The sequence below is a fragment of the Vombatus ursinus genome, unplaced genomic scaffold, assembly GCF_900497805.2.
Source record: "Vombatus ursinus unplaced genomic scaffold, bare-nosed wombat genome assembly UNPS02014785.1, whole genome shotgun sequence".
Classification (NCBI taxonomy): domain Eukaryota; kingdom Metazoa; phylum Chordata; class Mammalia; order Diprotodontia; family Vombatidae; genus Vombatus; species Vombatus ursinus.
Genome location: NW_020954563.1, coordinates 12,452,250 through 12,467,077, shown reverse-complemented (window position 1 = coordinate 12,467,077; position 14,828 = coordinate 12,452,250). Strand labels below are relative to the sequence as shown.

General features: G+C 39.8%; 1 protein-coding gene across 5 annotated transcripts in view; it reads left to right on the top strand.

Moving 5' to 3' along the window:
- Window positions 1–10,435, top strand: part of RNF130 (ring finger protein 130) — a 124,294-nt gene extending 113,859 nt beyond the window's left edge. For 2 of the 5 annotated variants that reach the window (XM_027867309.1, XM_027867312.1), the window contains one exon: window positions 8,773–10,435. In XM_027867309.1, the coding sequence (XP_027723110.1) occupies window positions 8,773–8,882 (110 nt within the window). In that variant the 3' untranslated portion in view covers window positions 8,883–10,435. Of the gene's footprint in view, window positions 1–2,006; window positions 2,170–8,772 lie in introns of those variants that run through there. The other 3 variants (XM_027867310.1, XM_027867311.1, XM_027867308.1) reach the window with 2 other exon arrangements.
- Window positions 10,436–14,828: the final 4,393 nt, after the last annotated feature.

Below are 14,828 nucleotides of genomic sequence, written 5' to 3'. Positions count from 1 at the left end.
GTCTGCACCAGAAAAGGAAAAATGGGAGGATTAGACCTACAATATCCATTCCAGTTTGAAGATTGTGTGATTACACACGCGTATGCACAAACACAAAAACGCCCTGGCCTTCTTTCTTCCAGTCATGAAGAAGTACATGGATAATCATTTCCTTCTGCTCATTTGCCCACAGAAAAGATCATATAGGTAAAAGCACTTTAAAGAGTATGGAATACTATGAAAATGTTGGGTGGTATGAAGAGCCTCACCACAATGATTCAGGCATCCTAAGGTTGACTTGGTAGCTGTCCCACCACAGGCTCAGATATGGGGGAGGGAGGGTCAGGAGTCGACTGCTTCTTTTACACATAGAACTTTTCTACACATAGAAAAGTTTAGAATTTTGAGTTGTGAACATGATCCTTTCAAAACACTAAGCTTCTTTTATGGCCCATGAAAACCATGTGATCGCTTTTCAAGCACTTTGAAATAATACAGTGAAAGAGAATCCTTTGTTCTATGTACATGATGACAAGATGGGAGTAAAAGGTAATATTGTTCAATTACCAGATAGTAGTTGTACTTCCTTTGCCACCCAAACTATAACAAATTATTCAGAAACACCTTAAATGGTATAACTACATTACTTATTTTTAATTTTAAAGCAGTGTCATGATAACAGAGGAAGTTTACAAATTTCAGTCCCAACTTAAAAAAGCCTCTTAGCTCTTAGTATTCAAATACTTACATTTAGTCAGACAGAAGAACATCACTTTCTTTGGCATTTTTCTTCAACATCTTTCCCAGAAGGAGGAAAGGACTAGCATAAGTTATGGCAAGGCATAAATGGAGGAATTAAAGAATGAAGGTTTTCTTGTTAAATTTCAACATATTTGTTCTCTGCCAGGCCTTCTGCTAGATACTGTGAGATTATACAAAGATAAATGAAGCACGGTCCTTTCACTTTAAGAACTAGTAGAGGGGTTAAAACAAGTATTCACATAAGTAATAGTAAAAGTCAAAACTTGATAAATGCTTTAAGAGAGGTACAAAGTGTTAAAGGCTGTTCAGAGGAATCAAAGAGATCCTATCCAGGGCCTTAAAGGCTGAATAGGATATTCATGGTGACGAGGCATTCCAGGCAAAAGAAATGACGTGTAAGCCGAAGCCCAAGAAATATTCAGAGAGTGCACAGTTGTTTGGCTGGACCCCAGGGTGTATAGAGGATAAATGGGAGATGAGTCTGGGGAGATGTGTTAGGGTCAGAGTGCAGTATACCTTAAGTACCGAGTCGAGGGGCTTAGACATCATCCTGTAGTCAGCGGTTTGCCAGGGAAGGGTTGTTAACAGGGAAGTGATGAAATTAGAACTAGGATTTAAAATGTCAACAGTAATCAAGCACATGGCAAGTGATGTACAAAGTGGTTACCGTGGACTAACTTCCCTCTTCCCGTTGCCTTCTCAATATTAGCATGAGCATCAGCTTAGGAAACTTTTCCAAGGGTGTTTTAAACTCTGCACAGAGCTCTGACTGTAGAATAGCTATAGGGGAGCTTTGTATTCTATAAATTTGTTTGCCACTGAAACCTTTCAAATCTTAACCCACTGTTTTTGATAAACAAGTATTCATCTCAGGAGATATGGTGTAAATGATGGGAACCCGGAGCAAAATATATTCTGTGCAAGAAAGTATATTTTAAATTATGGAAAATGTTGCTCTATTTATAATACTCATAATCATATTCCTAATCCCTCAGGAAATCTTTGAAGTATCCTAAAGCTACTAAGACGCTGGGCATCAGACCCAGAGATAATCACTTGCTAAGAAATGGTGGCAGTTAGTACTGGAAAAACATATACTCTCACACACATATATACACACACACACACACACACACACACACACACACCCCTTTAGCATTAATTTTATTCTCACTTTTCGCTTGGGCAGTTTCTGTTATTTTAATTGTTGTCAGCCACTCTTTGACTAATCCTTGTCTTCTGTCCCTCTTTCTTTCATCCCACAGAGCAGAATGGTTTTGAAGGAAGAAGTGGTTTCTGACAGCTTTGGAGAGAGAATCTATTTTTATGCGCATCATTTACCAAACATGCCACACAAGCATTTATTTTTAGTACATTTTATTTTTTCATAAAATTGCTAATGCCAAAGCTTTGTATTAAAATAAATAATAAAATAAAACTGCTGCTGTTGGATTTTCTTTTACTCACCTTTTTTGAGATATTGCAGTGTCAAAAATGACATTACTAATTCAGTTTTTCTGTGAAAGAATGTGTTTATGACCATCATTAGAAGACCATCTACACGGCCATTTGGGGCATTTTCACTTTTACTTTGTGCCAAATATGACTCAAAGAAATGGTGATTCTGTGATCAGCTATAACAAAAATTTCCAGCTGTGTACAATGTTTTGTCATACTTGTATCTGCAGTTTCACTATTCAAGAAAATTTAGGTTTTACCGTGTCTGATTTGGAACCATTTTGTATCCATTCTCATACCAGTAGATGCAATGTTGGGGAAACTTCTTGGTGATTAAAAGAGTTGAAATATTCCCAGTTTCATAGAATCTCAGTTGGAAAAGATCTTGGAGGTCATCTAGCCCAACCTGACCTCCCTAAAATTCCCTTCTAAAGCATCTGTAACAAGTGGTCAGTCAGCCTTTCCTTCTATTCTGTTGAATTATGTACCTGTGTGGAAATCAATACAGTCAATGATGGGGCTTAGTAGTTCTTATCACATGCCAACCAGGAGGATGCTGATGGACCATCTTGAATTCATTTGACTTTATGATACAAATGGAATCAACAGTTCTTCCATTTACATCAGTAACCACAGAAGATCGGCACTATCTATTTGTCCTTTGAAGTGTTGTCAGTAGCAAATCGACTTCTTCCTACACCTGGTTTTATTTCCATGGAAAGCCAAGGTGTTATTCCCTTTGCTGTTCCCTCCTACACTACCATATGGAGAACTAAAGTATCTTCTTTTCATTATAAATGATAAAACCAAACCTCAGTAAGGTAACTTGTTGATAAAGATAACAATGATACTTAATGATATTGTCAGAGAAGGACTAACATTCCCTTTTTCACAGTATTTCAAGTATTCATGCCTGAATTTTAGGATCTGAGCAGAGAGTAAGAGGTAAACAAGAGGTAAACAAACTTTAAATATGCTTGGCCTGTCTTCAGGTCTGAGCATAAAACTTCAGTGTTTTGGCTGTAAGGCATGAGTCTTAATGATATGGGGTTACTTCACCTACTTCATGGCTACAGAATTATCAGTAATCAAAATTAGAACCTGTCGTTTGTGACTTTGGTTGGGAAAATGAAGTATCTTTCCCAAGTTTACACAACTAGTGCTGGTTTTGGAATCCAGGAACCAGGGTTCGAATCCCAATATTGCCACTTATTTTGTGATTTTTGCACAAGTCACAACCGCTCTGGGCCTCAATTATTTCCATCTATGAAATGGAGATGAATTAGATCAGTGGTGTTAAACTCAAATAAAAGCATCTCTGTAGCGGTATATTGACTTAGAAAACCACAAATTAACACTGTGCTGTATTGAATTTTTATTTAATTTGTTAAACATTTACCAATTGTATTTTAATTTGTTCCTGAACACATTTTAGGTACCCTCCTCCCCATCCCATCCCCAGTGAATTTGACACCTCTCGCTAGATGACCTCCAAGGTCCCTTCTTGCTCTTAAATCCATGATCCTATGTCTCCAGGTTCTTGGACTCCAAACCCAGTACTCTTTCCAGTACGCCACAGGTGCTTCTTGGGTTTTTTAATGTGTTATCAGGTTTTTAGTTTTTGCTTATTCTAGTTTTCAGGTAGCCAAGAAAACTTTTTGGGAGATAGAATTTAATTTTTAAAATGTAATGGAGATAGATTTTTTTGAATTGGCACCATGGAAATTCCGGATGGCAGCCAAAATCTACATCTAAATACTGTTGCTTAATTCAGAACAGATGAGATGCTATCAGTCGAGGAGGCAGCCTTATAATTAGAACCAAAATGTGTGAGGTTCAATAATTATTAACATTTTTAAGTGAGAGAATTAAATATCCATTTAACACAATAAAATTGTTTCTTATCTGAAGGCCCAGCTTGTAGAGACTTCCACCTAGCACAATTTAGGACCAGATACTTGCAAAGTGCAGTGTTTTAAAAATGAGTAGTCTTTGCCAGGAAAGGGTGCTCTTGCATGGTGTACCTATACTGAGAGGTTGTAATGTTACACAGGGTTCACAGGAGGAAAAAAGTTCATTTTATGCCAATCAGCAGCCTCAGATAACTAAAGTGAATCAGGAGAGGAAGAAATGTCATTTCTCTGACAAATGAATTCACTTATCAGGGCAGTGCACTGTGCCCAGTGATGGTGGAGTTACAAAAGTAATTAGGATGTGGGCCTTGCACTAATGGGTTTGATAGGTTGGCAATGAGATTGTGACCATAGAAGTTTAAGGTCACAATAAGAAAATATTATAATGATTTCTTAGCCTGTATGCAGCTGAAATACGTGGCTTTGCTAGGGTCCAGATCATCAACTCCGAGGTCATCCAGTCCGGCTGTACAGCAAGACCCCTAGAGCAGAGGCAGCAAATGTGCAGCCCGAACCAGATTAAAGTACAATTGGGAAATATTCAATAAAATAAATAAAAATACAACAAAACATAGCTGCATTTAAAACTGTCAGTATTGCAGCTGCAGAGGCTACATCCTCATGTGTGGATAGGTGGTCCATTTCTAGCTGAGTTTGACATGATTGCCCTACAGCATTACAAGTAAGCATGCACCTTGCATTTGAAGGCTTCAAGGGATGGCAGATCCACTATGTCTTGAGGCCTTTCCACTTTTAGACAGCTATAATTTTTAGGAAGATTTTTCCCCACCAACTTGACATTTTCCCCTCTGCAATTTATTCCGTGGCTTCTAGAGTTACCCACCAGAGCTAAGCAAAACATCTCCAAGGCAGTCTAGTAGAATAGAAAGAGTGCTGGATTTGGAGTCAAAGGACCTGGGTTCAAATTCTCGGTGTGCCACTTAATACCTATGTAATTTTGAACAAGTTACTTAAACTCTCTAGACCTCATGTTTAAAAAGATGGGGGTTGGACTAGATGACCTCAAAGGTCTAGCTCTAAATCTACAATCCCTCTTCTAGATGACAAACCTGCAGGTAGTTAGCAATCATGTTACCTTCCCCCCCCAAGGCTTCTCTTCAAACTAAACATGACAAATTCCTTTAGCCAATCCTTTTCAATCTTTTTTTTTTTTGTCCATAGGCATTTCTTCATCTAAAATGGGAGTGTCTAACTCTGCTTCACAGAATTGTGAGGAAAACACTTTGTAAACCTTAAATCACATAGAAATGTGAGTTATTGTTATTTTTGCCAGCTTCAACTTGTTCTGAACTTTGGTGGAAAAAGATCAAGAACTGAACCTTTCAAGTTCTGCAGAAAGAAAAAGAAACACTCCCTTAGGAAGTCATGCTCTGAGAAAGTTCACCAGGAGAATGAAATAAGTGGCCGTGTGGCCAATCGACAGGTTAAATACATGCAAGACAGTGCTACCATCACCCTACCCCTAGGTGGGTCTTAGGTGGCCCCCTAACCACAGGGCTTCACAGAATAAGGCCCAAACTAGGCTTCTGTTTAAGAAAATACTTATTTTTAAATGTCAACTATTTTCACCACCATGTTTCAGGCCAAGTCCCTAGAATGTTGGACCCAAACCACATTATGCCTAGGCAGATGTAACTATCTCATGTGGGCCTAGGTGGGCTTCAAGAGCACCAAAAGACTGATGGCATTTTGAAAGTGCAGCAGAGTCTATGCCTTCAGACAAAGCAATAATGGGGGAAGGGAGTTGTCAAATCAAATACAAACAAGATGCCCACAAAGGAAGGGACTCTGAAATGTAACAAACCTCTTGTGTTTAGTTAGGGATTGGGGAAATGTGGAAGTTTTTCTTAAGCCAGTTGATTGCAGTTGATTCAGACCTCTGGAAATCCTTGTGTCCTATATAAGCTACCCTATTTCATTGTAGGTTTTGGTTGTCAGTAATATACCTAAGGTGCCAAAAGAGAAAATCTCTAGAAAAATACCTGAAGAAAAGATGAGGTAGATGGCATTCTCTTTAGTTTTCTTGCTCTCTTCAGGAGAGTAAAGAGTAGGATACGTAGGGTCTTCAAAAAGTCCTTGAGCTATTTTTGGATGTTAATTCTTCATGTTTTAGGTTGGATAAATGCATAGAAATGCTATGACAGAGTCTGGATGGGAACTGTGCTCCCATTGGATGCAAACTTTGGTCTTGCCATTTTCTTTTCATCTAGGAGTCTAAAATAAGAAAATGGTATATACAACTAGTAGTTTCATTGTCCAGAATTTGTAATAAATACCATTTATAGATTGTGTATTAGAACCTCTGCATCTAGGTGATTAAGTTTAAAAGGGCCCGTTGCTTTTATGAAGACCCTAAATTCTCAAAATAGCCAATGTATTGAAGCACTATATGGCATATAATCTGGAAACTTAATCGTACTTGCACTTTGCATACTTGCCGCCTTACTAACCTCATGATTTTTATCGTAAGTTCCACATTATGCAGTTCCATAAAGCTAAGCTGCTAAAGATAAACCAAGCATGAAATCTTTAGTTTGATCTGTACTCATTCCAATATTTCCTTGGACCTAAAAATAGTCTGTGCTTCCTGATAAAACCTCCCACCTCTCCCTGTAAAATTTATCCACTTGCTCCATCCCTGAGAAATACAAGGAAATTATTTTCTTCTTGTACACATCAACTGTGCCCAATTGGAAGATTACAGTATATGTTACTAAATAAGATCTTCATGGTTAGACTTTGTTTCAAAAGTTGAACATGCCAAAAAAAAAAAAAAAAGTCTTGGGAGATGTATGTTGATCCTGGCTTTGGTCCTCACCAACTATTTACAACTGGTAGTGAATCCTATAGGAGGCTACCACTCTACCTTGAGGTGTAAGTGCCTTAGTAGACATAGCCAAGATGTACCTTATGCTTGGAGTCAGCTCCAAAAGCTATATATATGTTCTGATTTACTCCACATTTTTGTCTGATGACCTCTCAGACATTACCAAAAATGACTTGCACGTGAGACATAATGTAAATGATGTCATGGAGGGTGTATATGGCCAGAAAAGGAGGTAGAAGGGCAAAAGTGAAGACTGGACAGCCCAAGTAATACACTGGTATCCATAAAATAATAAAAGAACCAGAGGAAGACCTTCAGCATATTGAGTGGTCCCTTGGTGGAAAATTTATGGAAAGACAAGAACAGAAAATGCACAAAATAATGTTATAATATGCATCAGTGAAACAACTACCCACCCTGATGAGATTGCATATCCCTCAAAGCAGACCTCTCAAAGGGCTCAAGCAGTTTGATTGTTTCCGTCATGATTGGAAAAAGACAATCTATAGACTTTTAAACATTGAAGGAATCATTGTTAAGCATTTAATTCTTCATCACATTGAATACTAAACATGCACAATAATATATGCATGAAAATGTCATTTTTCCCTTGATATTTCCAGTGGAAACTATATTCTTTAATAAAAGGGCAAGTGTCTTGAGATTGTGTTTATATTGGGTTATAGTGTGCAGTCTCCCAGAATACGCCAAGAGAAAAAATGGTTCATGCACAGTGATTATTCTGATAGATCTAAAAGAAAGGCACCAAGATCTTCAACTTCATTGAAGAACTTTCTTCTCAGTTCTGTATAAACTCACCTTGTAAGCTGAAATGCAAAACATAGCTGGTGCTAGAAGCAATGACAGGCTGCAGGTAATGACATACTCCTGTAAATGCCAGCTACCGGAAGGAAAGAGGGGAGGGGAGCCTGATGCTGGCAGATCTCTTGAGCGTGGGAGTTCTCAACTTTGATGGGTTATGCTGATCAGGTGTCTGCCCTAAGTTTGGCATTAAAAGAGTGAGCCCTCAGTAGCAGGAGACCATCAGGTTGCCTAAAGAGAAGCAAACCAGCCCAGGTCAGAAACAGAGCAAGTCAAGGCTCCCATGCCAATCAGTGATGGGATTGGACCCATGAGTAGCTCTACACTTCTAGCCTGGGCAAGATAGAGAGACCCAGTCTTTAAAAAAATAATAATAACAAAAAGAGCCAATATTGGTATTCCCATTCACCTGGTTATTAGGATAACATGCAACAGATACAATGTTAGGTCCCAGTGTCTCCTTGGAAGCATGTTGAAAGTTGCTACTTGGTGAAACAGAAATGTAGTATATGTGTTACACTTTACATGATCCACATATGCCAAAATAGGTGTGTGAGCAGACCTTATTTATGAATTGAATTGCATTAAAGACACTAGAGAAGCTGCTTGTTTAAAGGGCTGCAAGGATAAATCTTTTTGTAAAGCTGAATGGTCACCCCCTGACTTAGAGATTTTAGTATATGTCATTTACTTCAAGGCTCTGTGATTCTGTCAGTGTGATCATTCTCTCCTCCAACAGAGATCACAGTTCTTCTGTGAGTTAGTAGTCTTTGTGAGCTGTTGGGTCATGAATGTAGCAGGCATGCTTATATTGTATTGGTGTAGATAAGTTCTGTGTTGTCCCCATGTGAAAAGCAACTGAAATGGATATTTGAACTAACGTAATGCTTCAGTGAGAATACATTTCTCTTTCTCCCCTCTGTCCCTGTGACATTTATGCCTACTTTCTGATCAAATCTTTTTGCTCTGCTCTTTTTTTTTATTTTTTAGGTGGGCACTTCTTTCATCGGAACTCTTTGTCCCCTCGAAGCCTGGTTTACGAGAGCGAATTCTCCATGATTGAGCCTTCCTTGGACATGTACGATGACAACAAAACCTGAAGAAACCTTGATGTTTGGGGTCACTCTTTTGTTGGTTTCTGATCATTCTTCTTTTGTATTCTTCTGTTGGTGTCTTGTCCTGGCGGAGGAGCTGCTGCATTTCCCACATGGGGGTTGGGTTTTCAGGCTAAGATCCAAAGTTCCCCCAAGATGGGACTACCCTGCAACAATGCACCATCGCACATTGCCCTTCCAAGGTTGGCCAATCTCACACGAGTAGTGAGCTACATCTGGATACAAGAGGCTTAGCCCTGGCTCCCCAGGGTTCATTGTGTACTGAAGATGTCTTTTTTTTTTAATAAGCATGTACTGCTCTGTGTGAGTGGAGTTTGCCTTTCTAATCGTCCTTGTGATCAAGTTCCATTGTGTGCCCAAGTCTACCAGGTGATGTTTTTTGGTTTGTTTTTTTTTTCCAGTTAAGAGGATCATGAGCTGCCTACCTAGATCTCTCTCCATTCTCTCTCTTTCTGTGACAAGCCCTCTTTCTGAAAGGACTGGGGAAAGGGCATGTACCTTTGTCCTTACCACATGACTGAGCAGCTGTGCTCCTGCAAAGTGGCCTGTCCTTAGAGCCATGATGGGTGGTGGCAGTAGGTGCCAGCAATGAAGAATAGAGTCATCCACATGTTCATTTTCCAACTTCCATTTTTGAGCATGAAGTGACTTTTACAGTCACTGGAATGTCACTCCAGCTGTGCCTGCCAGCCCACATTCTAAGGGAGATGGGGCAAACATCCCTGTTCTTTTTTGGTTGGTTCCTAAGTACTCAGATCTCACACAGGATGAGTGATGGTTAGGTGATTCTTTTCACTGTAGAGTTAAACCATACCATTCTCTGGTATGACAACAAATGAATACCACTCCCTGTGGTTTGGTGTAACAACAGTCTCCCTCCTGCCAGTCCTGATAATGAGAATGAAGACAGCAAAAGAGGATGAACAGGGAAGCTTACATATAGACATACAGAAAGGAGGCATCTTGTATTTTGTCCAGCAGGAGAAAAAGGAAATGCTTTTTTAAAGCAAAAATAATAAGGTTAGAGGCAAGAAAGATATGTATGTGGGTATTTGACACATAACTGCCAGCATCCTTTGATGAGTGAATCAACCCAACATATCTATGCACCTTTTGCTATAATTGTTTAATCTGCTTCTCCATTTTAATCAGAGTTACTGTATGGGAAGTTACAAATGCTTTTGTATCATTATGTGAATGAAAATTTGAATCTATATACATCTTGACTTAGTTCTAACAAGGAACCCAAAGAAAGGACTCCTCTGAGATACTTTTATGGAATCTGTAGAGCATAAATTGAAGAGGGGTACTTGCTGTTTTTCCATATGCAACCAGTCATTTTTAGCATGTGTCCTACTTTATATAATGTGTTGAGGCTGTGACTTAAACACAAATGAAACCCTCGGTTTCAACCAAAACGCTTGGTGAAGTGAAGAGCCTTCCCTGACCTAATTCCACAATCTCCTCTCGACAGTTTGAGGCTGGAGCAAGGCAGACTTTTAAGGAATTAACAGCTTCATTCTTTTTACCTTGACTAAGCTAGATGTGGTCTGATTGTTTTTTGTTTGTTTTTTTCCTTTCTTTTTATTGTGGTCCTTATACTGTAGAATATTTTTGTAAACAGAACACAGTTTTGGCAAGAGAAGCTTGATGTTGTGGGTGGGCAATTTCAGAGCAAAGTCAACAACAGTCAAAGTTCAGTTATAGGGAGGGGGTGAGGGAGACCAGCCATCCAGTTTCACTTTTACTGGGTCCTTCCTGGGTGGGAAAGACAGCTATTCATTCAGTTTCTCAGTAATTGTTAGCTATGCAGTACCTAGGGAGCTCTTTCAGGAGAGCTATTTAGATTAACCTCTAATTTCAAACTGAGCCTCAGTTTTGTGAAAATGAGGGCCATCTTTCTGTGCAGACACACTTGTGTGCAGAATACCAAATTCTTCACTGGAGAGATGGAATGGACCTGAAAAAGTCAACAGTGAAGACATGTAACTAAAAGGTGTCATTCCTGAATTCAAGTGATTCCTTGGACTAAAGGAACTCTTGCCCAGGGAAAACTCAGTTACCATTCACACCACTGGACTGGATGCCTCATCCACACTCCCTATGGAACAAATTCCTCTGAGCAGAGCAGAGCTGGGTATGGTTTCCTCTCTAGGAGTTGGATTTGCCCATCTAGGACTCTTCTCTGGTTCTGCAGTGTTACCAGATTGGCTGTTGTATCACCAGCAGAGTGGCTATCAACAGAAAATATGTCCATCTTATTTAAGAATTTCTTTCAAGAAAATTAGTTGTGCTTGGAGAAAGGAAAGGAATCCAAATGAGGGTGGTGGAGGGAAAGCTATTTAAGCAACAAACTAACTTCAGTAATCCCTCATTTTTTATCACATTCTTACTGTCCTTATTCTGGACCCCATTTTCCCAGTGACAGTCAGTATCAGCCTATCCAAGTGTGCCTCATCATCAGATAGTTGACCACCAGGCAAGGATTATTTTTTAGCCTCAGCCATCCACAAAGACCCTCACTATTAATATGTAAAGAGGTTTCAAACTGAATGGGTAGAGAGGGATGGGTTACCCACACTGATGAAATTGCCACTCCCTTAAGAATTGAAGTATTCTGAACTGCAGTGTCCCCTGAGCCAGGGCTAACTGCAAAGCCGCTTCCTCCGATGGCATTCAGTGACTCCAGTACTATGGCCCCATGGGCATAAAATATTGGGATTAAGCCATGCAACAGGTGCTTCTCAGGGGAGCCAGTAAATGAGTTACTGGGTCTCAGTAGCTTCCTGAGGAGGAAGCTACCTTGGAGCCCTTTCTGATGCCCTTTCTCTGCTTCTGTACCACCTGGTACAGCCCCTGGGTACCTTGAACAGTTACAGAGGGATTCTACAGCTGAATCAGGAAATTGGCTAAAGGGATAGACATCCCATGGATAAAGGAAGTATATTTCTGTTTTGCAAATCCCAGGGCTGCCTGCTATATTTATAAGGCTCCCCAGTGATGTTAGTGGAGTTAACTTTTTCCCCCAGAACTAGGAAGTTCATTCCCTCAGAAACTTCATAAGAGAGAAATAAGCTACTTTATTTTAATTATGTTACCCACAAAATGAATCATCTGACTATGTTGGTGGGGTTACCAACCAAATGCATTGACAAGTATGACCAACATTACTCTTTTGAAGGGAAGAATTGGCTGTTTTCAATTAGCTATTTCCCAACTACTTTGTAAGAATTTAATTCTGTTCTGTTTGTATGGTCTTCTTACATTTGAGGTATTTCATTGACTGTAATCAGTATTTATTGGTGGTCATACATGAATCTTATCACTAGACATCTCTGATCTTGTCTAGGCAGCTATTTCTAATGCAGAGAAGCAGGGAGGTTCCATGGTCCGGTGGACATATTCTGTAAAAGGGCTTTGCTGTTCTCCCTAGCCTTTTCGGTTGATTCCAAGGCTGGGTCATTTACAACTGACTACAGTGACTGCATTTGATTGAGGATTCATTGGTCTAGTTTGCAATTCCAGGCCCATTCTCAGTTAATCAGGAAATCTAGTGATTTACTTAGTCTTGGGAGTGCCACCTGCATTCTTAATCACTGACTTAACTTCCTTTCTTCCCAAGCCACGAGGAAAGCAAATAAATTCAAAACAGGTAAAGACAGGGATCCCATCTCCTCCAAAATGGTACAAAAATTAAGACATTCCATTATATGCTTATAGATATTAAACCGTGACCCAAACTTAGAAATAATTCCTATTCTATAGAAGATAAGTAGTTTCAAGTATGATTATCCCATTGTCTAGATAAAGAAACAATCTCAGAAGTAAAGTGATTTGCCTAGGGTCACAGGGCTAGAGAATGTTTGAGCCTAGACATAAACACAGGCTCCTGACCCTAATAATAGGTTCTTTCCAGCACAACAGACTAACTCTGGTCCCCATGAGCTACTTGCCTATATTTATATTTCTTCCCCAAAGTGCAGCATGCCTGGTGTTGGGGAGAAAGTCCTGAGCTTGGAGTTAGAAGTACAGAATCCAAGCTCTACTGCTTAGTATCTGCATGACATTAGGCAAACGCTTAACCTCTCTGAGCTTGTTGTTCCTCCTTTATAAAAATGCTAACAAGAATCTCCCTATTGTCTATTTTAGAAAAGAAAATATATAATGCAGACATAGACCAGTAGATGTGCTTGCTATCTCTGCAGGAATTCTCCAAGGCAACCTCTGTTAGGGAGAGAAATCTAAGCCTTTGAAAGTGATAGCATCGTTCCCTAGAAATCTAGTGACAGTATTTGAAGCCCCACTCAGTCCTCAGAGAAAACGCAATTTCTGATACAAATTCTAAACACAAATTCTAGTAAGTAATGGGTGGTGTTTTAAAGATTACAAAAGGCACATATACATACATGCATACATATATGTATATGCCATTTAAAACCCACAGTCCATAAGGTAGTTACTACAAATATTACTGTCCCCATTTTACAGATGAGGAAACTGAGGCTAAAAGGTTAAGTGACTTGCCCATGATCCCACAGTTAGTAAATGCCAGGGTTCTTCCTCAGACAAGATTGGCTTTAATTCAAAAAAGACCAAAGGCTTTCCACTTTCTGATGACATGGACATTGGCTGCCTTGAGAGTGAAGTTGTTTTCCCCCTTCATTTCTACCGACCTATTTTCTCAGTATCTTAAAATCAACTAGCTCTTGAACAGGTCAGGTACACCACCGTGAGAAAGTCTGTGGAAGAGAAGCTGGAAAATGCTTCTTAGACCATAAACATTCCTGTGACGTTCATTGCTTGCACAGCGCACTACAAATAGTAAATGCTTAATAAATGCTTGTTGAATGTTGAGTTAATATGAGTTGGGTTAGAACCAATTTCCTAGATAACAAGTAATGATAAATCACATGATGACAATGCTTTTAGATTTTCAAAGCACTTTTCTCCTCCAAGTAAAGTACTACAAGCATTGTTATCCACAAAGGGAGAAAAAAAAAGTTATTTGCCCAAGGCCAGATGGCAGTGAGTGCCCGACCTGGGATTTGAACCAGTATCCCCTGACTCCAAGTCCAGGGTGCTCTCCACTACACATACTGCCTCTCCAGAGAACCTGAAAAGGTTACATTGGGCATTGTGAGCAAAATGACAATAGAATAAAGACCGAAACAAAATGAGGTGGGTGGAGAGAAAGGGAAGATCTGTATCTGCATTTGGGGAACGGAATTGTCTTTTTTCTGATTTGTGAAGCAGCAAAAAGGAAAGAGGGAAGTGAAGTCCACCAAATTCTCAAGAGTCTGTGCATGGATATGTAACTTACTCAGTAATCTTAGGTTCTGTCCTCATGTCTTTGCCATTAACTTGCCATGTGGCATGTCACTTAACTTCTTTGGCCTTACTTACAGCCCCCCATGTGAGGTTAGCCATCTTTGCATTAGGAAGAGGTTGATGAGATGCTCTGGAAAAGGGGAGGTAGAAAGACATGTCAATTCAAGAAAGCTATCTTTCTGTAGTCTGACTTAGACATTGCCCTTTGGGGAATCATATTTTCCTGAGGGGGCAATAAATCCTTGGCATGGCAACCTCTGCAAATCCCCATGTTTCCCAAGAGGTTCAGAAAGGAGTACCATTTTCCTTCAGGTGCCTACTGGTAGTTTTAGGCACCTACGGTGGCATCTAGTTCTCCAGTAGAGAAAACCAGCTGGTTCTGGCAGCAGGTCCTTTGGTGACCATGTGCCACAACTAAATCAAGCACTTTCTATGTGGAGCTTCCACCCCTCTCTGATGTTGGCAGTGTATACTGTCCCCAGACACTGAGTGCCCCTTCCTGCCTATCCCCTTTGGAACACGAGCCCTCATTCTGTGATCTGGGACTGAGTGAAGGTGTTTCTTGTCATCCAATAAGCCCTTACAGCATTGAACAGTATCGAA